The 24,394-nt window shown below is 40.0% G+C and overlaps 1 protein-coding gene across 3 annotated transcripts in view; it reads right to left on the minus strand.

Moving 5' to 3' along the window:
• Window positions 1-24,394, minus strand: part of LOC122560070 (E3 ubiquitin-protein ligase RNF114-like) — a 33,894-nt gene that overhangs the window by 4,316 nt on the left and 5,184 nt on the right. For 2 of the 3 annotated variants that reach the window (XM_043710276.1, XM_043710277.1), the window contains exons 2-5: window positions 20,687-20,870; window positions 17,672-17,822; window positions 16,493-16,599; window positions 7,446-7,560 (exon numbers count right to left, since the gene is read on the minus strand). In XM_043710276.1, coding sequence (XP_043566211.1) covers window positions 7,446-7,560; window positions 16,493-16,599; window positions 17,672-17,822; window positions 20,687-20,814 — 501 coding nt within the window. In that variant the 5' untranslated portion in view covers window positions 20,815-20,870. Of the gene's footprint in view, window positions 1-7,445; window positions 7,561-16,492; window positions 16,600-17,671; window positions 17,823-20,686; window positions 20,871-22,492; window positions 22,570-24,394 lie in introns of those variants that run through there. The other variant, XM_043710279.1, reaches the window with a different exon arrangement.

Consider the following 24,394-nt stretch of genomic DNA (forward strand, 5'->3'; position numbering starts at 1 on the left):
TCCCTGGGGTCGGGGAGTCCAGAACTAGAGGGCATAGGTTTAGGGTGAGAGGGGAAAGATATAAAAGAGACCTAAGGGGTAACCTTTTCACACAGAGGGTGGTACGTGTATGGAATGAGCTGCCAGAGGATGTGATGGAGGCTGGTACAATTGCAACATTTAAGAGGCATTTGGATGGATATATGAATAGGAAGAGTTTGGAGGGATATGGGCTGGGTGCTAGCAGGTGGGACTAGATTGGGTTAAGATGTCTGGTCAGCATGGACAGGTTGGACCGAAGGGTCTGTTTCCATGCTGTACATCTCTATGACTCTATGACACAAATTTCAGTTTAAAGAGAAACAAATCTTTATTTCTGGATAGCCAGAGAGAGATTCTGGGTGACACCAAAAGAGTCTCATAGTCTTCTTGTGGTGGCACCCCTCGATGAATCTCTGAACATTACATGCAAGCAGTCCACTTAATATCTTGTTTGGGTGTGACTAATAAGGATTTCTTAACATCACATAGCTGATTGCTATTATATTGTTAAAAACAGGTATTTCTCAATCTTGCAATGACTAGTGATTGCTACCTTCCTGTGACAAATACCAAGTTGTTCATAAGGGCCTGTTACTGTATTATTCACAATCTTGTGTTAATGGGTAAGGAGGTCGATAATAGGATCCAGTATTGTTCTCATTGTTGGTCTTCATATACCCTTGTTAATAGGTAAGGAAGTTACATTAAAAGGAACAGGAGGCAGTTAATAAGATCTATAACTAGGGCTGACAGTCTTATCCAAGGAACAAATAGCTTTGCCAAGGGCTGAGGGTAAAATACACACCTATGGCTCCAGACAATTCCTACAGTTCAGAGATAAGCAGATGCCTTCTGTGATTTCCAGAGAGCAGGCACACAGTCAAAATTATAGTAAGCCACTATGATAGAGATTTTTTAAACTGTTGAATTCCAAATGCTCTAAAACATTATGATCGGCCATTATAATAGAATGTTTGCTGTTGAATTCCCAAAACTTTATCAAATGTCTCATGCTTGTGTGGTTCAATTGTCATTTGCCATTTGTCAACTCAAACCTGGATGTTATCTAATTCTTACTGAGTTTGGATATGGGCTGCTTCTGGATCTAAAGAGATATATTATCAGAAGTTCTTTTGAAAGTCACCATTTTATTAAAATCATTCTTTGGAGGTGTGTCACTGACAAAGTGAACATGACTAATTACGATTGAGATGGTGGCGTCATATTCTTGAATCATTGTAGTTTCTGATGTAGGTACGACCAGTGTACTTATTTTGACAGTTTTCACTCTATTTGGGCAGTGCATTCCAGATGCGTGCACACGGTAGTCAAAATCACTTTTCTGAGATAACCTTTGAGTTATTGTCTGCTATTTATCTTAAAAACAAAAGTCTGCATTTCCTGGTTCTCCATCCTTTCTTCAATGGGGAGAGTCACTTTCTACTCTGTCCAGACAAATGATTTTGAGCACCTGTATCATAATCTCCCTCAAACAGCAGACCTAACGTCATGTGATTGAAGTTCCTTATCCCTGGAAACATTCTGTAATAAATCTTTTCTGCAGACATCTTAAATGCCTTCACATGTTTTTTTTCTCCCCCCAAGAAATATTGTGCCCACAACTGGACTCATTGCACAGTTGAAGCACCCACAGTATTATGCTCCGCATTAACTACGAGTCCTATTAACAATCCCATTCTCAGTTGTCCAGCCAACCTCAACAATTTGTATATACATATCCTCCCTACCTCTGTCCTTTAGTTTACAATGCCTCTCGTCATTCCTTCTTTCAATATTATCACTTCACATATCACTGCATTCTGTTTCATCTGCTAAACGTCCACCCATTCCACCGGCCTACATGCTCTTGAAATTTATCACTATCCTCCTCAGATCTCAAAATACTTCCAAGTGTTGTTCCATTTGAAAATTTTCTAAATGCACCCTACCAAAATGCTAGATATTAAATTGATATCAAAGAACACTTCTAGTACCAAGGCTTGGGAAACTCTACTGTATATCTTCCTGTTGTTTGAAAAGATAATTGTTCACCATTATTTCACTTCCTTTCATTCAGTCAACATCATATCCCTGCTGCCGATGTCCCTACTCTTCCAGGGGCTTCCAGAGAGTTAAAGTGCAACATTACTGGTTTGCCTGCAAACTATATATTTATCACATTTACTATAATTTCATGGAAATCACTCAAAGTAAATTGTTTTAAATTCTATTGAATAATTGAGAGGGTCTGAGAGATATGCATCATAATTAATCAAAAGATTTAGATTTAAACATTAATGCAAAAACCTAGGGAAGAAAAGATTAGGAAGAGGCGGTTTTAAAAGAGGCAGGTTTGTTGCCATTGTAAATATTCTGGAGTTATATAAACATCAAATTAACTGTGCAATATATAAACATCCTTTTCAATCTTAGTCTTTATTTAGATCAGATCACTTCAACATTGCAAATGGTAGCAGTATAGAAAGACAAATTCCAAGTGAAACATAAAGCCACAAACACGTGCAAAGTACATTGAATCAGGGATAGAAAATAGAAAATGACCATTTGGTTCATCATAACTCTGCTAACTCTTTCACATAATGAATAGATTTGCAAAATCTTCCACTTTCTGTACTTCTCCAGTTACCTTTTGTATTCAATCTGCTTCCATCAGCCTTTTAGCCAATGCATTCAAATAGCAATGTTTTTAAAATATTTCCCTCATCATCTCACCTCTAGCTCTTTAACAAATACACTAATTCTGCCTTTTACCAGAGTTTCTCAATTACACTGAAAAGGTCATGATCTGAAACACTTGTCAGATCACTCCTTTTACAAAAATCTTTGCTGCTCTAATGTTTATTGTTTAGTCAACTATATGGAACCATTCCAATTCTGCAGTCTAACAGCTTGACATCCTTCTTGAAATTAAACATAGCACCCAAAATTAGCCAGTACTTCAAGCTGTGTTACAAATGGTTTTCAAAAGGTTTAGCACAACTTCCTTGCTTTGTGTACTCGTCAACTTAATATCCCACAGCCCTTTCAAAAGGAATTCAAATTATATTCCTCAGGTTCTGTTTCTGCACCTCCTTTAAAACTGTCTCATTCAGATTAGGTTGTCCCTCACTGTATAAAACTGAAACCTTTCACATGTCCTAATTTCTGTTTGCACTGTATCTGCTCACTTCGTTAGATTGTCTTACGTACAACTCTATTTCCAAGTTCATGTAAACTTTAAACACATACCCAAGTTCAAGTTGTTGATATCATAAACAGTTGCTGCAAATCAAGGATTCTTGAGTGACACTTGACACTGTCTGAAAAAAAAATTGCTCATCACTATTGTTTGCTTTCTATTCTTTGGCCAATGTCCTTTCAATCCTTCAATTTGGTTAGTCTATTATGTGATACCCTGTCAAACACTTTCCAAGATAGCAACTCACTCCAATAACTTCAATGAATTCAGTAATTCAACCATGTTGTGCTGTTTAAAAAAAAAACACTGGTTTACTATCGCACATATCTTTTCGTTAGTGATATTTCAGTTTGTCTGGGATCCCTTTTTCTGTTAAAAACTAAAAGGATGCAGACATTACTGACTGACTGCGCCAGCATTTATTGCCCATCCTCATTGTTCTTGGTGAATGGTGAGCTGCTGGCTTGAAACTGACACAATCCCTCTGAGTTCTGTTCAGAGGGAGTTCCATCCACTCACAGTGGAGGAATCACAACATTGTTCTAAGACAAAGTAGTGAGTGGTTTGGGAAGAGGGGAATCTTACAAGTGGTAGAGTTTCAATGTATCTGCTGCCGTTGTCCCACATGGAAGTGGTTAAGGGCTTGGAAATTAATGTCTGAATGGAAATTTTTCAGAAGTTCTGCAGCGTATCTTGTAGATGGTATGTATTGCTGCTACTGTGCACCAGTACTGAAGGGAGTGAATGTTTGTAGATCTGGTGCCCTTGTCAGCTTCTGTTCTGTTCTGTTCGTTTTGATGAATGTCAGTTGGATGACTAATTTGCAGTACATAGTGATGCCAACAGCGTGGGCTCAATTCCCACACTGGCCAAGATTACCTTGAAGGATTCGCTCAACCTCTTCCCTCACCTGAAGCGTGGTGACCAGCAAGTTAAACCACCACCAGTCATTTCTCTCTATAATACGGTGTTCAGTTCTGGAATCCACATTATAGGAAGGATATGATTGCACTGGAGTAGGTACAGAAGAGATTTATCAGGTTCTTGTCTGGGCTAGAGAATTTTAGATATGAAGAGAGACAGGATAGACAGCGGTCTTCCTTGGAGCAGAGGAGTCTGAGGTGGTTGTGATCAAGATGTGTAACATTAGGAAGGGCATAGACAAAAAATAACTTTTCCCTTTGATGGAGGGATCAATGACTAGAATGCATAGATTTAAGGAAAGGAGCACAAGGTTTAGAGGGGATATCAGAATTTCTTTTTCTCCCAGAGGGTGGTTGGAATCTGGAACTCATTGTCTGAAGGGCTGGTAAGAGGCAGAAATCTTCATAACATTTAAGAAGTATTTAGATGTACATGTGTGATGCCAAGACAAACAAGGCTATGGACTAAGTACTGGAAAATGAGATTAGAATAGCTAAGTGGTTGTTTTTGGCTAGTGCAGACTCAATAGGCTGAAGGGCCTTTTCCAGTGTATAGACCTCCAAGAGTCAAAACATTAACCTTGCTTTTCCCTCTAAGATGCTGCCAGATCTGTTGAGTTTCTCTATAGCACTGTTCTTTATTTCAGATCTCAAGCACCTGAAATATTTTGTTTTCACAGGTGTTTACATACCAATAAGCATGTGTTAATGCAATTAGCACATTTCAGGATCTCAGAGTTGGTGACCCAGTCCTACGAATAGATTATGAAGATACTTCTGTAACAGTAAAGCTAGAAACTGTTCACACTTTCTCTTGCCTACCTGTAGAGGAGGGTGTCAAGTTCACTCTCAGTTTAGTGATCTCAAGTCAGGTTGCTGTTGTTTCACGCTCTTACCCAACTTGTGTATAATAGATGTAGCTTTTGTGGTGTGACCTTTATTTTTAGCATGAAGTGCTAAATTGTGAAGTTTAACTTTGTGAACTGTTATGGCTACGATGGAGAAATGGGCTCAGAATCAAGCCCAACCATTATTGTAAGTATATAAAAAAAAGAGCTGCAGATGATGAAAATCTGAAACAAAGTGCTGGAGAAACACAGCAGGTCTGAGACAGAAAGCAGAGTAAATGTTTCAAGTCCTCTATGCCCTTTTCAGAACTATATAAATATGTTGATTCAACCATCAAAATGGTCAAATGATTCCCTTTACAGCAGATTCCAGAATAAGGGAAACTTTCACTAGACTTCTTCAAATGACCTCAAAATAATCAGCTCATTACAAATCAATTTTTTTCTTAAAACAAGTGACAAACGCTGGTTAATATCCAATCTATAATCTGGAATTAGAACAATATTCACTTAATCTCGACCCAAGCAACACTCATAGCACAAAAAGTCAGTCTCTATAATGGGGGAATTTTTCTTTTTAAAAACGAAGCAATAGAAAAAAAAACTCCTGTTGGCTATGTGCATAAAGCAAAAGCAAAGTACTGAATGTGGTGACTTCTCATGCATCCACTGGGTTTCTTGTTGACAAAAAAAAACTACTGACAGCTGAAGACCAATGGTCGATCTTAGTTCAGACTGAAAACAAGCTCAAGCAGAGTCTTTAGACAGTAGCTACCATTCCACTTCCCAAGGTTTTTAATAATATTCAGAAAAAACTAATACTAGTAAACTTTCAGATTGCTAAGCATTTACTGAAGTGGTGGTGGTTGGAGGGGGCAGTGCTGGATGGGAGAGTTACTTGCAAATCCCCTAGTTTATTTCTACTCGTCACTTACTCTATCTTAAAGACCCAAGTCCAGAAAGGATTTCTAGGCAATCATAAGAATCAAGATTCCCAGAGTCACATCAAACGGTTTTCCAACAAATAAGGGCCATTAACTCCATCTTTCATCATGCTAAAAGCTGTCTTGCCTTTTTCTACAATCAACTAACTCTCCAAACAGCAGGTACAACTATAGATCATATTAAGACATTTTCAAGAAAACACACAGTAAACCATTTCTAATCCAGAAAATGTCCAAATAATTCTATTTCTTCCAATGTTTCACATAATCAATAAAAGAAAACATTCTCAAAATAAGTTATTAATAACTTCCAGTGCCACATTGTCAATGCTGGTAGGTAGCGGCAGCAATATCCTGGACCATAATATTGATCTTCCTAATGCTGATGATGGAGCCAAAATTTTCACTGTCGTAACAGAGTATATGCACCATTTACTGCTTCAGTACAAGTTCTTCAGTACAGAATAATAGTGCAGTGTCATCAGCACAGAACAACTCCAACAGAGTAACTCCTACATCTTAGGTAAACAATATTTGAGCAGCTTTCTGGGATGCAAATGGTCAGTCTCTACACATGGCCTGAAAGACTATGGTAGTAGCAGAGAGAAGAATATGCAGAGTTCAACAGTGCCAGAACACAATTACATTTGACTGTACTGTGAATTTCAAAAGGATTCAATGTTGACCCATCATATTGTCACAGAATAGAAGACTGTACGGAACAGTTTCAGTGAGCAGCTTCAACAGGGAATCAATTTTCTTTAGCAGTTTAAATAAATTGCTTTTGCTCACATGATTGAATACCTTAATGAGATTGACAAACTCTCCTTTGTCAACAGTCTGAGATGATGATTTTAAGAGCAGATTTGGATTAAATGCATTCTGGGGATGCAGGATAAATCATTCAGGCAAAATTTGCTATCCAGCAAGGCCAATAAATAAATAATCTTTCACAGGGAGATGCCTCAATAGTTGTTGCAGTTGTTGTGATCTTCTTTGTTCTTGCTAAAGGTCACAAGCAGGAATACCTGGTTCCTATCCTTTCCTCCAGCAGAGAAAAGAGAAATTTGCATAGAACTTAATATCATGTTCTGACGTCTTGAAGGGTAGATACATTGCCAAGAATAGTACCAGACACAAAATCAGGATGTTCCCACATCTGATCTTTGGCTTGTGCAGTGTAAACTGATCTGAGCTGGGCAAGTGGTAGACACATGACAGTTGGGCTTAGACGTTCTGTTGCTAAAGTGTGTGAAAGCAAATAAAGCTTGGATTACCCTATCTTTATAATTCATTTAGTGTCATCCAGTGAGACTGTAAGTATTGATTAGTTGCGCTACCTCCACAATAATTCTGTCAATGCTCCAATTTCAGCATTTTAACAAATGGCTGTAATGAATGGTCATATTCTGGAATAATTTGATATTTTTGGAATAAGGGATTGCTGATACTATTAAATAGTTAGATTAATCTATCTTACATTATATACAGCAGTTTTAAAAAGTCTTACCATTCTTCCATATTCTCCTGTATGGTTTGTACTGCAATGCTCAATCAAGCTATCTTGGTCCAAATTTTTAGCATTGCAGAATGGACAGGTAAAAGTAAAGCGATTCGGGACATTGCTAAAAAATGAGAGGTACAATCCAACATTTATTTAGGTAAGTAAAAGGCACATTAAATTACTGATAAAACATTTTAGCATGTCCAGTACTGGCATGCCATATTATAACTGTTCAGTCACTATTTTAATTGGATACAAACAAACAAGCTGTTAAGATGGCTGCTACAAATCATATGGCATTTGGACTATAGACAACATTAAGTCTGCTGTGAATATCTAAATGAATATAGACATTGGTAAGGGAAGTACATAGCCACCTGTGGAATCCACAATTCTCTTTAAGAATGGGCCACCACAGATGAACTGTGGACATTCTAGATTGCCCAACACCATGTTATCCCACAAGCATGTAGTTAAAACTGGTTCAAGGGATTGCATTTTTTTAAACTACATCAGGACTCAACCAATCCATCAGTGCCAATCAGGCTATAAGAAAACAGAGTCTGAAACCAATAGCAATTCATCAAGCAGTTAATCGGTTTAATCAGTCCAATTTTAACATTCACCTAAGAACCAACCTTCTAGTTATTCAAATATCAAAGCTCAATGTGTGAGCCCTTCACTTTACAAAATACTCACTTTAATTTTAAAAAGTTGAATCCATGGAAGAAAGCTGCTGGCCGCAGAAATGTTGGTCTGTGCCTCGGACTAGAAAGTCCCCGAACACGATAGATCTCTTGAAACCAGACATAGCCCTCATTGCATGAGAGGTGGTCTTGATACCAGAAACTTGGCTGTCCCTGCTACATTTCCTTGAGAATCCATCCTCCCCTACGTTTTCCAACGCAGCATACTTGTTTGAAGTGGGGATAGCCACAGAAGACTCCTGCACTACCTGCCTACCTCTCTTACCTTTCCTAGAGTTAACGCATCTATGTGACTATATCTGCGATTTTTCTCTCTTACTATAACTGCCATCCATCACGCCCCTTTGCTCTAAGTGTCACTCCAAATGATCCATTCAATGTGATAGGATTTGCAACCAATGACATTTATTGAAGATACAATCCTCAGTGACACATAAACTCTCCCTAAACCCCCACATCCGACAAGAAGAGCATATCACTCTACTAAAGGCCACTTTTGCTTCTTCCAATCTCTTGAGAGTAGTAATATCTGGATTACCCCCGGTGCTGCAAGCTGAGATTAGAAATAAGAGTGTAGAGCAGACGAATGTATGGCTGAAGAGCTGGTGAATGGGAGAAGGATTCACATTTTTGGTTCATTGGAATCTCTTCTGGGATAGAAGTGACCTGTACAAGAAGGATGGTTTGTACCTGAAGTGGAAGGGGACTAATATAATGGCAGGGAGATTTGCTAGAGCTGCTCGGGAAGATTTAAACTAGTAAGGTGGGGCGGTTTGGGTTCCAGGGAGATACTGAGGAAAGACATCAATCTGATACTGGTACAGTTTTGAAAAGAAGTGAGTCAAACAGTCAGGAACAAAGCAGAGAACAAGGTAGGACTGATAAATTAAACTGCATTTACTTCAATACAAGGGGCCTAACAGGGAAGGCAGATGAACTCAGGGCATGATTAGGAACATGCACCTGGGATATCATAGCAATTACAGAAACTGGCTCAGGGATGGACAGGATTGGCAGCTTAATGTTCCAGGATACAAATGCTATAGGAAGGTCAGAAAGGGAGGCAAGAGAGGAGGAGGAGTGACGTTTTTGATAAGGGATAGCATTACAGCTGTGCCGGGAGAGGATATTCCCGGAAATACATCTATGGAAGTTATTTGGATGGAATTGAGAAATAAGAAAGGGCTGATTACCTTATTGAGATTGTATTATAGACCCCAAATTAGTCAGAAGGAAATTGAGAAACAAATTTGGAAGGAGATCTCAGTTATCTATAAGAATAATAAGGTTGTTATGATAGGGGGATTTTAACTTTCTAAACATAGGCTCGGACTGCCATGTGTTAAGGGCTAAGATAGATGGAAATTTGTTAAGCATGTACAAGAAAATTTTCTGATTCAGTATGTGGATGTACCTACTACAGAAGGTGCAAAGCTGGACTTACTCTTGGGAAGTAAGGCAGGGCAGGTGACGGAGGTGTCAGTGGGGAGCACTTTGGGGCCAGTGACCATAATTCTACAGGTTTTAAAATAGTGATGGAAAAAGATAGACCAGATCTAAAAAAGTTGAAGTTCTAAATTGGAGAAAGGCCAATTTTGATTATATTAGGCAAGAACTTTCAAATGTTGATTGGGGGCAGATGTTTGCAGGTAAAGGGATGCCTTCGTTTGGAAAATAGGAAGCCTTCAGAAACGAGATAATAAGAGCGCAGAGACAGTATATTCCTGTTAGGGTGAAAGGAAAGGCTGGTAGGTATAGAGAATGCTGGATGATGAAATAAATTGAGGGTTTGGTTAAGAAAAAGAAGGAAGTACATGTCAGGTATAGACAGGATGGATCAAGTGAATCCTTAAAAAAGTATAAAGGCAATAGGAGTATACTTGAGAGGGAAATCAGGAGTGCAAAAAGGGGACATGAGATAGCTTTGGCAAATAGAGTTAAGGAGAATCCAAAGGGTTTTTACAATTACAATTAGGACAAAAGGATAACTAGGGAAAGAATAGGGCCCCTCAAAGATCAGCAAGGTAGCCTTTGTGTGGAGCCACAGGAGATGGGGGAAGATACTAAACATGTAGTGTGCATCAGTGTTTACCGTGGAAAAGGACATTGAAGATATAGAATGTAGGGAAATAGATGGTGACATTTTGAAAAATGTCCATATTACAGAGGAGGAAGTGCTGGACATCTTGAAACGCATAAAAGTGGATAAATCCCCAGGACCTAATCAGGTGTACCCTAGAACTCTGAGAAGCTAAGGAAGTGATTGCTGGGCCCCTTGCTGAGATATTTGTATCATCGATAGTCACGGGTGAGGTGCCAGAAAACTAGAGGTTGGCTAACGTGGTGCCACCATTTATGAAAGATGGTAAGAAGAAGCCAGGGAACTATAGACCAGTAAGCTTGACATTGGTGGTGGGCAAGTTATTGGAGGGAATCCTGAGGGACAGGATGTACAAATATTTGGAAAGGCAAGGACTGATTATGGATAGTCAACATGGTGTCATGAGAGGGAAATCACATCTCTCAAACTTGATTGAGTTTTTTGAAGTAGTAACAAAGAGTATTGATGAAGGCAGAGTGGTAGATGTGATCTATATCGACCTCAGTAAGACTATCGACAAGGTTCCCCATGGGAGACCGGTTCGCAAGGTTTGATCACATGGAATACAGCGATTACTAGTCATTTGGATATAGAACTGGCTCAAAGGTAGAAGACAGAGGGTGGTGGTGGAAGGTTGTTTTTCAGATTGGAGGCCTGTGACCAGTGGAGTGCCACAAGGATCGGTACTTGGTCCACTACTTTTCATCATTTATATAAATGATTTGGATGTGAACTTAAGAGATATAGTTAGTAAGTTTGCAGATGACACCAAAATTGAAGGCGCAGTGGACAGTGAAGAAAGAAAGGTACCGTGGATTACAGCAGGATCTTGATCAGATGAGCCAATGGGCTGAGGAGTGGCAGATGGAGTTTAATTTAGATAAATGCAAGGTGGTGCATGTTGGCAAAGCAAATCTTAGCAGGAATAATCCACTTAATGGTAAGGTCCTAGGGAGCATTGCTGATCAGTGACCTTGGAATGCAAGTTCATAGCTCCTTGAAAGTAGAGTCACAGGTAGATAGGATAGTGAAGGTGGCGTTTGTTGTGCTTTCCTTTATGGAGTACAGGAATTGGGAGGTCATGTTGTGGCTGTACAAGACATTAGTTAGGCCACTTTTGGAATATTGCGTGCAAATTGGTCTCTTTCCTATTGGAAGGATGTTGTGAAATTTGAAAGGATTCAGAAAAGATTTGCAAGGATGTTGCCAGGGTTGGAGGATTTGAGCTGTAGGGAGAGGTTGAATAGGCTGGGGCTGTTTTCCCTGGAGCATTGGAGGCTGAGGGGTGACCTTATAGAGATTTATAAAATCATGAGGGGCATGGATAGAATAAATAGACAAGGTCTATTCCCTGGCATGGGTGAATCCAGAACTAGAGGGCATAGGATTAGGGTGAGAGGAGAAAGATATTAAAGAGACCTAAGGGGCACTTTTTCATGCAGAGGGTGGTTCGTGTGTGGAATGGGCTGCCAGAGGAAGTGGAGGAGGCTAGTATAATTGCAACATTTAAAAGGCATCTGGATGGGTATATGAATAGGAAGGGTTTGGAAGGATATGGGCTGGGCGCTGGCAGGTGAGACTAGATTGGGCGGAGATATCTGGTCGGCATGGACGAGTTGGACCGAAGGATCCGTTTCGTGCTGTACATCTCTATGACTTTGACTCTGACTCTAAAATGCAGGCCTGTAATTTGGGAGACTGGAAATCATAAAGCCAGAGACCAAATTAAATATGAAAATGCACCATCTTCATTTCAGTTTAATCTGTCTGTGCACATGCATGAGACCAAGTATGTGACAAGCATCAAGTTGGCTAAGCAAGTGAGATAAATAACCTTTACTGCTTATAAAACGTGCTGAATTATTCAATTGGAATACACACTCCAAGGGAAGAAGAGATACATTCACGTTCATACAAAAGATGCTGATTACAGGCATTAAAGGGAATCCTAACTTTTTTTTAAAGTAATCACAGACAAAAGTCAGTGAAGGAAGAGCAAATGTTTGAGATCAAATAATTCTGGACAGATGATGTGCAGCAGGTATAGCACTGTCAGTGTAGTATTACATTTTAATAAATTTGTTAGAATACCAAAATCATTCCTTATTCAGTGTTGACAGACTAATTATGGATGAAACTTTATTGCTGGAACAGCACAGCAGGTCAGGCAGCATCTAGGGAACAGAAGATTCGACGTTTCGGGCACATGCCCTTCTTCAGGAATGAGCAGAGAGTGTTCAGCAGGAGAAGATAAAAGGTAGGGAGGAGGGACTGGGAGGAGGGGCGTTGGAAATGTGATAGGTGGAAAGAGGTCAAGGTGAAGATGATAGGTCGGAGTAGGGTGGAGGCGGAGAGGTCAAGAAGAAGAATAAAGTTTCAGCTTTGATCTCCAGCGTCTGCAGACCTCACTTTCTCCAACCAGGTTTTCTGTCCTCACTCAGGAACCTAACAGTTTGGAGTATTTCATTTGGAACCATAATCAACTGCGAAGACTCACTCAGGCTCTGGTCATTACAATTGTAATGAAATGATGCTTGATAGCAATGCTAATGACTCATTCCATCATTTTTCAGAGAATAGGATGATGGGTAGTATTGAGTCTGATTGGATTTGACCCATTTTTAGTGAAGTGGCAATTTTCCATGATCTGGAAACAATGCTGAAATTTAAAAAATGCAAAGAACTGTGGATGCTGGAAATCAAAAACGAAAAGAGAAATCACTGGAGAAACTCAGCAGGTCTGGCAGCTTTGGTGGTGGGAATGCAGTGTCAATGTTTCAGGTCCAATGACCCTTCTTCAGAACTTGTTTTTTTTCTAACCAGGAGTGACAATGAAAGTAATGACAGTGAGCAAGATGAAAGATTAGATCAGAAAACCTGTCAGAGAGAGAAGCAGAACTTCTTCAAGTTGGGCATAACTGGAAGAGATGTTGCAGTGAGTTAAACACTGAACAAAATACAGTTGTTTCTTGATAGCACTTGGAACAAATTTAATTGTCTGAAGATTAGAGGCAGATGTTCGCAGGTAAAGGGACGGCTGGAAAATGGGAAGCCTTCAGAAATGAGATAACAAGAATCCAGAGAAAGTATATTCCTGTTAGGGTAAAAGGAAAGGTTGGTAGGGAATGCTGAATAACTAAAGAAATTGAGGGTTTGTTTAAGAAAAAGAAGGAAGCATATGTAAGGTATAGACAGGATAGATCGAGTGAAACCTTAGAAGAGTATAAAGGAAGTAGCAGTATATTTAAGAGGGAAATCAGGAGGGCAAAAAGGGGACATGAGATAGCTTGATAGTTTAAGGAGAATCCAAAGAGTTTTTACAAATACATTAAGGACTGGCTCAAAGGTAGAAGACAGAGGGTGATGGTGGAGGCCTGTGACCAGTAGAGTGCTACAAGGATCGGTGCTGGGCCCTCTATGTTTTGTAATTTACATAAGGTTGGGGGGGCGGGGCTCCAGGGCGGAGGAGCGGGAAGTGGAGGAGATGCGGTGGAGGGCACCGTCGACCACGTCGGGGGGTAAATTGCGGTCCTTGAAGAAGGAGGCCATTTGTGTTGTACGTATTTTGAACTGGTCCTCCTGGGAGCAGATGCGGCGGAGACGAAGGAATTGGGAGAATGGGATGGCGTTTTTACAGGGGGCAGGATGGGAGGAGGTGTAGTCTAGGTAGCTGTGGGAGTCGGTTGGTTTGTAGTAGATGTCCGTGTTGATTCGGTCGTCTGAGATAGAAACAGAAAGGTCTAGGAAGGGGAGGGAGGAGTCCGAGACTGTCCAGGTGAATTTGAGGTTGGGGTGGAAGGTGTTAGTGTAGTGGATGAACTGTTCAACCTCCTCGTGGGAGCACGAGGTAGCGCCGATACAGTCATCAATGTAGCGGAGGAAAAGATGGGGGGTGGGGCCAGTGTAGTTGCGGGAGATGGATTGTTCCACATACCCTACGAAGAGGCAGGCATAGCTGGGGCCCATGCGGGTGCCCATGGCTACTCCTTTTGTTTGGAGAAAGTGGGAGGATTGGAAAGAAAAGTTGTTCAGGGTGAGGACCAGTTCGGTCAGTCGAAGGAGGGTGTCGGTGGAAGGGTACTGGGTGGTACGGCGGGAAAGGAAGGAGCGGAGTGCTTTGAGTCCTTCGTGATGGGGGATGGAGGTGTACAGGGACTGGATGTCCATGGTGAAGATGAGGCGTTGGGGAAGCGGAAATCCTGGAGGAGGTGGAGGGCGTGGGTGGTGTCACGAACGTAGGTGGGGAGTTCTTGGACTAATGGGGACAGGACCGTGTCGAGGTATGCCGAGATGAGTTCGTTTGGGCAGGAGCAGGCTGAGACGATGGGTCGTCCGGGGCAGTCAGGTTTGTGGATTTTGGGCAGGAGGTAGAAACGGGCGGTTCGGGGTTGTGGTACTATGAGGTTGGAGGCGGTGGATGGGAGGTCCCCTGAGGTGATGAGGTTATGGACGGTCTGGGAGATGATGGTTTGGTGGTGGGGGATGGGGTCATGGTCAAAGGGATGGTAGGAGGAGGTATCTGCGAGCTGGCGTTTGGCCTCAGCGGTGTAGAGGTCAGTGCGCCAAACTACTACTGCGCCTCCCTTGTCAGCTGGTTTGATGGTGAGGTTGGGGTTGGAACGGAGGGAGTGGAGGGCTGCGCGTTCCGAGGGTGAGAGGTTGGAGTGGGTGGGAGGGGTGGAGGAGTTCAGGTAGCGGTTAATATCGCGGCGGCAGTTTGCAATAAAGAGGTCGAGGGCAGGTAGGAGGCCAGCACGGGGTGTCCAGGTGGACGGGGTGTGTTGGAGGTGGGAGACTAATTATGGAGGCAATGTAACTAGTCAACATTTACTCACAGTCTCATTATTACTCTTGGAGTTGGCTGTATTTGAACTCTTCCAACCTTCCAAACTAGTCTTGTTGAACTTGTTTCCACTTATATCAGAGAATGAAGTACATTATAACACAAATTATAGAGTTAAAGAGTAATATCACACCCAACACAAGTCTCTCATGAAAGCTGAAAAGGAAACATGACCATGTAGGCCTATTTCATATCAAAAAAGGTTATTCTATATTCCTTTCACAATTACCAAAATCTAATAAAAATAGTCATATTCTTGAACTTTCAACAATTCAATCCCAGTATACCAATGTACTCACCCAGAATCTGGAGACACATTTGTAGAGTACGTTCCAATTCAATCTGATTACCTCCTTCTAAATGTGCCATAATTAATAGCGCTAAATCTCCATTTGCCTATTACATGTCCCATAAATTAGTATGAATATTTTTGAAAATTAATTTACAAAACTCTCCAGAATATTTGCTTATCTGCCCTTTGTTTCTCCTAAAACTTGAAACAAAATATCAACAAGCTCAGCCCTAGTTTGATCATACCAGTTCGCAGGCATATGGCCTTTACACCCCTCAAGGCACAGCCAACCATCATATGGTATTAAACATACAGAGCTGAGCCATTACCTAAAATGTAGGCAGTGTAACGTGTGGGTCACCAGAATGAAAGAAGAATACCAGTGAATGAAGGAGAGATAAGTATGTGAGAGTACAGAAAGTGAATGGAAGCCCAAGGAGTTTAAACAATGTTTAGAAGAATGGAAGGATAAAGTAAAGCACTATTCATATTGTCCTAAAGAGCTGGGCAGAAAGATACATCTAAAGTAAATCTGAAAACATGCAATTATGGTGAAGAACACAATTGGAATGAAGAGAAAAATTTTAAGGTAGCGTCAGAAGTGACGAAGAGATTAAATCTTTGCTTCACAATCTTCTCTACTTATCCCATTACCATATTGTTATCTAATCCCTCTTTCTTCTAGTGTATCTCACACACTTCCCTTGGTTCTTTACTATCTCCCACAACACAACGCAGCCCTATCCCCCCAAATACTTTATCTCAGCTTCTACACTTGGGAAGTTCAAATATTTTTGCTCAAAATATATTACACAACTAACATTTCCAGTCTGAAGGTTACCTTTTCAAACATTAGCTCAAATCAATAATTGGTTTACTTTGAGTTTGTCTTGAAAATTTTTCATGACTCAGTCTACATAATTGCTCTGTACAAAAGGGACGTAGCAGGAATTTCAACTAGTGAAAGATCTGATCCACATTCAAACAGCAAACACAAAATGCAATCTAAAATGCATTGCATTCAAATACTTTAATTCTACAAAGGACATCTATAAAATGAAAACAAATAGATGCAGTTATGAGGAATGTGAAACAATTAAATATAGTCACCTAAGGCTGGGATGTTGATCCTTCATGGATGCTTTCACACCTTCAGAAATAAACTCCCGGTATTTTGGGCATGTTGCATTATGGGAACGCAACATTTTCATATAAACCTAAATTTGAAAAGGCTACAGCAGTTATAAAAAATAAACAAAAAAAATTGCTGAATGAAATCATACTCTCAGCAGTTTCAAGATCAAGTGCAATTTGAACCTTATATCGGCTCAGTCAGTCAGACATATCATGCTGCATATGGCTTTTCTGATTTATGCCTTTGTGGTTAAAGTCAAGTTGTATATTTATAGCAAATAGAAGCTAACTTATGACTGGTTTCATTACATTTATCTGTGATGCAATTTTGACAGGCTGAGGGTGTGAAAATGCTCTGAGTGAACTTTTCAAATTATTTTTAAAACGAAACCCTTTATAACAGTGTCCATCCATTTGCTGTAAATGGCCTGAATGCCAGATTACTGATTAAATTCTTTTGGGTTGATTGTCTGTTTAGCTGCTAACCCAAATGGTACCATAGCCTTGATTATGTTTTCGTGTTTCGTATTAATATTATTCTAGTATGCCTTTATTACTGTTACAGTAAAATTCTGTATGAATGACATCTCAGTCACATCTCAGTATTTAAATTACTCAATAGTTTACAAAAGGAAACATAAAACAGAGCTGTGCATTGTAGGAGGTACTCTGATATTGCAGACATTGGAAGCTCTCTCAAGTATAGGGCAGATCAACCAGAATACTGTATAACTAATGTGTTCTTCACCTTAAGTTCACCTGTGATTTTGCACGAAGATCTTTTGTATGAGGCCAAGATTTTGACTTATCTGAAAGTAGCAACTAATAAGTTGCTGCTATTATTTTAAAAAGACACTTCCTTTTACAAATCAAGGCTGTATTCCACGATCCTTTCAGAGATAACAGTCTGAGGAGTTTTTGGAATAAGAAATACTGCTTACACTCTTTGCAGGTACTCTTAGGGAAAATGGATGTCACTCCTTTTGTACAACCTTACTGTATCCTGGACTCCAAAAGTAGGATAGAAAAAAAATCCTGTACTTAAGTGGAACATTGTATCCAACTTTTTGAAATGAAATTAAGTTAGTGAAGTGAGTTAGGGATAAGCCAAAATATGGAACATTTATCTCATCATCATTAGCAGGTACGACTGACCTGAGTTCCACAGCCATTGCAGCTTGTTGCAGTTACTTCTAGTTTTCTCTCAATTTCAATAGCTTTAGTTCCTCCTATTAGGGGAGAACGACACACTGCACAAATTGGCTTTTTTGCCTTCTGTAACGCAAGCAGGCAAGCCTTGCAAAATCTAATGGAAAACAAGTTTAGAAATTATTGAACTTAAAATATTTGATGGAAGGTGGCAGAACCATTCTTTCAATACTACCATTTAAACAAAATAGAAATATAATTTTGGAAACCACAACCAATATCCATATTTTAAAAGTTATATGGCTTAAAAGAAAACTTGTATTCAAGTATCTTCAAATCAAAATATTAACAGTAAAAAAGGAGACCATGGATTGCATTAACCACACAAGGGAGAGATTGATATATTTGAGATTAAATCTGGTTAGGCCCAAATCACAAATTGGTTCAAAACTATTAGCTGTAACTGCAAATTGACTTTGCCACCAGTTCTCTGTTGATTGGAATTGTGCAGGATTTCAAGACCCTGCAATGATGTCATGGAGATGTACAGAGTAAAAGCACCAGAGGGGGATTCGAACCTTCTTGAATGAAACAGAGTATTGACAGTAAATGAACATGAAAACATGAAAGTGGGCTACACTTTACCTAATAAACAATAAGATCAGAGTCTGCTGTATCTATATTTACCACGTATAACAATAGCCACAAGGATCGGTGCTGGGCCCTCTACATTTTGTCATTTACATAAATGATTTGGATGCGAGCAGAAGAGGGACAGTTAGTATGTTTGCAGATGACACCAAAGTTGGAGGTGTAGTGGACAGCGAAGAAGGTTACCTCAGATTACAACGGGATCTTAATCAGATGGGCCAGTGCGCTGAGAAGTGGCAGATGGAATTAATTTTAGATAAATGCGAGGTGCTGTGACCTTGCTCCTCTTCAAACAGAGCCTTGGAATGTTTTAAATCTGAGGGAAGACAGGTCCCCATCCTTCCTATCGGAAAGATGTTGTGAAACTTGAAAGGGTTCAGAAAACATTTACAAGGATGTTGCCAGGATTGGAGGATCTGAGCTACAGGGAGAGGCTGAACCGGCTAGGGCTGATTTCCCTGGAGCGTCGGATGCTGAGGGGTGACCTTATAGAGGTTTACAAAATTATGAAGGGCATAGATAGGATAAATAAACCAAGTCTTTTCCCTGGGGTCGGGGAGTCCAGAACTAGAGAGCATAGGTTTAGGGTGAGAGGGCAAAGATATAAAAGAGACCTAAGGGGCAACGTTTTCACACAGAGGGTGGTACGTGTATGGAATGAGTTGCCAGAGGATGTGGTGGAGGCTGGTACATTTAAGAGGCATTTGGATGGGTATATGAATAGGAAGGGTTTGGAGGGATATGGGCCGGGCGCTGGCAGGTGGGACTAGATTGGGTTGGGATATCTGGTCGGCATGGACGGGTTAGACTGAAGGGTCTGTTTCCATGCTGTACATCTCTATTTAACATGAAGGTATAATAAAGTGTTTACTTTGAAATCTAAGCCTTAAGAAATTCTTGACTGACTCCTTGATCAGTCTGCATTGAACCCAAACTCAACATTGCATCAAACCACATGTTAATACAGTTGTCAACAGCAAAACTAACGTTTCGAAGATTTCCCTTGAAAAGTCCTCTGAACAATTGTTTTCTATAAAGGTGTGAAATAGAAAATGTTTTTCTGACACAATGGGTGCAGTCGTACTATCTTCAGGCAAGTAGACTCAAGAGGTCTTTTGGGCATGAGTTCTTCAAAATTGTTTTTTTAAATGTGCAATTCAAAAACAAACAGCTGATCAGCAGGTAATGAGGGAAAACAGGAAATAGACTGGGAAAGGCAGCAACAATCCATGGAGGCAGGAATGGAGACAGCACAGCTGCAAACCAAAAAAAAAAGAGGCAAGTGTTGGACGAGTGAGGTGGCAGAGAGAGGCATGAAGGTCTCAAAAAGTTATCAGGTATGCAAGGTGATGGACAGGAACAAAATGTAATGGAAGAGCAAAGTTTGCAGAAGGAAGCAAAGTATTGGAATGAGTAACAGAGGAAAGGTGGAGAGTGATATCAAAAGTGAGTGGGGAGGTGGTTAAGATGGAAGAGAATATAAAAGAGATTCTAAAGGAGGCAAGAATTTTACAAAAGAAAGAGAATATGCAGAAAGTGGCCATAGTCTGTCTGTTTATGTTGCATATATGAAATATGGTGTCACAGCATTCCACCATGATGTGTGCAGTGACATCACAGACAGACATTTCTATTCCCAAGGCAGATCAAGTTAATGCTGGTGTGATGCAATGGTTGAAGAACAATAAACAACATAGCATTTTTAACACTAAAAAATGCTAAGGTAAAGATGGAAGAGGAAAATTAAAACATCCAAGGCAAGGTCAGTGGTGCACAGCTCCTAAACAAGGTGTTAAGAAGAATGAGTAGACTGGGAGGACAGCAATAAATTAAACATGACAATACAATTTTCTTTGATTATGGGAGTTCATCCATAGCTATAGTCACCAGTTTGCAGGGTTGCAGAAGATCTTCTATGCTAAAGCAACCTGAAGGAAGAGGCAGATCTAGTAATCTGTTCAGATCTTTTAAGAGTCCAGTAAAACACTAAAAAAATCTGGACTTCAATGCACGTAAATCTTTGTAAATTTAATCTGAAATGCTCTATCCAGTTGTACCGCGGTTCACATTACTTTTGTTTTCCATTCCAATGATCAAAATGAAATATCTGATGTTATGATTTATAGAGTAGGAATCAAAACACTCCCAATTGCCCAAATTCTCCACAACTCAGCATATCATGAAAGCTTAACCCGGAATATTATGCACAGTCAGTATTCATTTGAAAAATCTTCGCTAAAAAAAACTTTTTATTTAAACTCTCAACAGCAAACTAAATTTAATCCGATGTTATTCGATAAATTTAACACTCTCAAACTTTGACTATGCAAACTGATTTAATTTTTAAAAAAATACAAAATGCTTTCTTACACATGATTGCATTCGACACGCATGGGATTTTCAAAAATTTCTAAGCAAACAGAGCATGTTAAAGCTTCTTTGTCATCCTCAGCTGTATCTTTGCGACGGGATGCGTCCTCTTTATAGCTCATCGCCATTTCTAATATTTCTGTCTATTTCCGCTGATGATTAACGTCAGGTGGAGGCGGGGATCCTGGTCGGAGAAAAAGACCATATCATATTAAACGATTAGCATTAAGCAACCGAAAGGAGACAGCACCGCCTCTCATTTTGAAGGAGATTACGGCTGTTCTGCATCACGCTTGAGACACAAACACTTCCGGTGTAATATTCCCTCAATCGAAAGTTGGAAGTCAAGAAAAAAATTCGAGCTTCCTTTTCTATATAGCACTTATTGCATGTGTTCACTCGGTCACAATGCAAAAAAATTGTTTTTTTTCGTTAAACGCAATCTGGACCGGTTGATTAAACAACTGACAATGAAGAAGTTAGTTTCTGGTTGAAAAACAAATGATCGTAGTGCACATTTTGCAGAAATTCGCCTTTTTGTGCGTACTGGGAGTTAACCTCTGTTTTTTTTCCTTTAAATTCTATTAGACAATTTAATATTAGAAGTTTGGCTCCCGCGCTATCAACACCAGTGGCCTTGCTCTACAACTATATACTGCAGATTATTGTTTACAAGGGATCTGCCAAATGTCACCTTTGGGGCAATATAGTTTACTCACAACAACGGAACACATTTCATTTAAATTAATTTGGTTGCAACTATCGTGCTTCTGTAAGTGACAAAATATGACAAATATTAAGAATACATCACAGGTGCACGTTAACTCAGAACCAACTGAGTATTACGATGTAAGGTTTCTCCATTCAGAGAAAGATGGCGATATAGTGGAAATACATGTTACTGAACTGTCAATGAAGAGGTCCAGACTAAGACCCTAAAAATAGGTTCAAGTTTCCCTAATGCAGCTGGTGCATTTATATGAAACTAATAAAAAATCTAGAATTATAAAAGGTCATGTCAGTGTGACCATAACAACACCATAAGAAACACATCTGGTGGTTTACTACCGACCTTTGAGAGGGAAAAAAAACGGACCTAAGGTGTAACCTTTTTACACAGAGGGTGGTGCTTGTATGGAATGAACTGTCAGAGGATGTGGTAGAGGCTGGTACAATTACAACATTTAAAAAGGTATCTGGATGGGTGTATGAATAGGAAAAATTAGAGAGAAAAGGGTCGAAGAGTGTGATGCAGGAAAAGAACAGCCAGTCAGACAGCATCCGAGCAGCAGGAGAATCGACGATTGAAGAGCTTAAGCTCGAAGTATTGATTCTCCTGCTCTGCAGATGCTACCTGACCGGCTGTACTTTTCTAGCACCATACTCTTCGACTCTGATCTCCAGTCCTCACTCTCTCCTTAGAGAGATATGGGCCACGTGCTGGAAAATGTGACTAGATTAGGTTACGGTATCTGGTCAGGGTCTGTTTCTGTGCTGTACATCTCTATGACTCTATGCTTCCCAAAATGTGACTCCAGACCCAAACCAATATGGTTGACTTTTAACTGCCTTTTCTACTTAGTTTTACAGGCAATTTATTAATGAGCAACAAATGCTGACCCTGTCAATCATGTCTACAGCCCATGAAGTATTAAACAAAGTTCTACTTTCGATTTTTCCATTCTCACTTAGAACCTATTCACTTAAGATTGAGAACACAAATTATCTCTTTTCTTTCTTTCTATTAATGATTGAAGCCCATTTTCCTCCAGCTTCCACTTCTCCCTTTGATCAATACTCACTCACCACCTTTTTGATTCACATGAAGATCAGGCTAACTTGCTGCATACAATTCATCATTCTATCAAGAAAAATGAATGATCAACTTCTGTTTTGTGAGCCTGCAATTGCTCTCCCCTAAAGAAAATGGAAAAATTACAGGCTAGTGAGCACTTAAAGATAAAATTCCAGCAATGTTGGTAAAGTAACAAGTCTGAAGAACTTTTGTACTCAAGACTTGGTGCAAACTTGGTGAGGGAAGGACAAGGTTAGAAATATAGATAAGTAGACTAGATATTTAAGAAAGAAACTGTAATACACATCAGCAAAATGCTCTGCATGAACAATAAGGGATATAAAAACAATTTACCTTTTTCAAGAAGACAGACCAGAAACAGATGAAGAAGGATGCCAAAAGTATGAACACCCCAGCCCCAAGAAACGTGGGAAAATGTTTTGAATTGTACTTCTAGTGTTGTAAATACCTAATTTGTAATGGTTTTATTTACATTATAAAAAAAACATTTAGAATGATAATTATCTAATTGATCTTTCAATTTGCAAACAGGGATCAAAATGACCTATGCCCTTGCTCCCAACTCTAGCGACAACATCAAGGACCTTTTCTTAAAAGTAAGAGATTCTATTTCTTTTGCAGAAACTAACTGCACCCAAAACAAGTAAATGTTAATACCAGAAATATTGTAGGAAATTACGTAGAGCAACATCAAAAAAAAGCTATAGAAAGTATCTGATATCAGACCCAGAACAAGTAAGCACATAATTCACATAAGGTAGAGTTCATTGCCTCAAGTAACTACACACTTTTTAAGTGTTGCAAGAAGCATTTGAACTTCCTTTGCTCAGCAGACATGATTATCACTGTTATCGCTGTCCCTCAATTGATGTTTACTCAGGTGACTTTCTGCCATGAAGAGATACTCAATTGTGAGAAGAACCTAACAATTGAACATGCTAACATATGCTTACTGCATATCTATGAGTCATAGAGATGTACAGCATGGAAACACCCTGCGGTCCTACCTGTCCGTGTCGACCAGATATCCCAACCCAATCCAGTCCCACCTGCCAGCACTCGGCCCAAATCCATACAAACCCTTCCTATTCATATACCCATCCAAATGCCTCTTAAATGTTGCAATCGTACCAGCCTCCACCACATCCTCTGGCAACTCATTCCATACATGTACCACCCTCTGCGTGAAAAAGTTGCCGCTTAGGTCTCTTTTATATCTTTCCCCCCTCACCCTAAACCTATGCCCTCTAGTTCTGGTCTCCCTGATCCCGGGAAAAAGACTTTGTCTATTTATCCTATCCATGCTCCTCATAATTTTGTAAACCTCTATTAGGTCACCCCTCAGCCTCCGACGCTCCAGGGAAAACAGTCCCAGCCTGTTCAGCCTCTCCCGATAGCTCAAATACTCCAACCCTGGCAACATCCTTGTAAATGTTTTCTGAACCCTTTCAAGTTTCACAACATCTTTCCGATAAGAAGGAGACCAGAATTGCACGCAATAATCCAACAGTGGCCTAACCAATGTCCTGTTCAGCATACCAAACGCCTTCTTCACTACCCTATCCACCTGCGACTCCACTTTCAAGGAACTATGAACCTGTACTCCAAGGTCTCTTTGTTCAGCAACACTCCCTGGGACATTACCATTAAGTGCATAAGTCCTGCTAAGATTTGCTTTCCCAAAATGCAGCACCTCGCATTTATCTGAATTAAACTCCATCTGCCACTTCTCAGCCCATTGGCCCATCTGGTCAAGATCCTGTTGTAATCTGAGGGAACCCTCTTCGCTGTCCACTACACCTCCAATTTTGGTGTCATCTGCAAACTTACTAACTGTACCTCTTATGCTCGCATCCAAATCATTTATGTAAATGACAAAAAATAGAGGACCC

Source organism: Chiloscyllium plagiosum, chromosome 20, assembly GCF_004010195.1.
Source record: "Chiloscyllium plagiosum isolate BGI_BamShark_2017 chromosome 20, ASM401019v2, whole genome shotgun sequence".
Lineage (NCBI taxonomy): Eukaryota > Metazoa > Chordata > Chondrichthyes > Orectolobiformes > Hemiscylliidae > Chiloscyllium > Chiloscyllium plagiosum.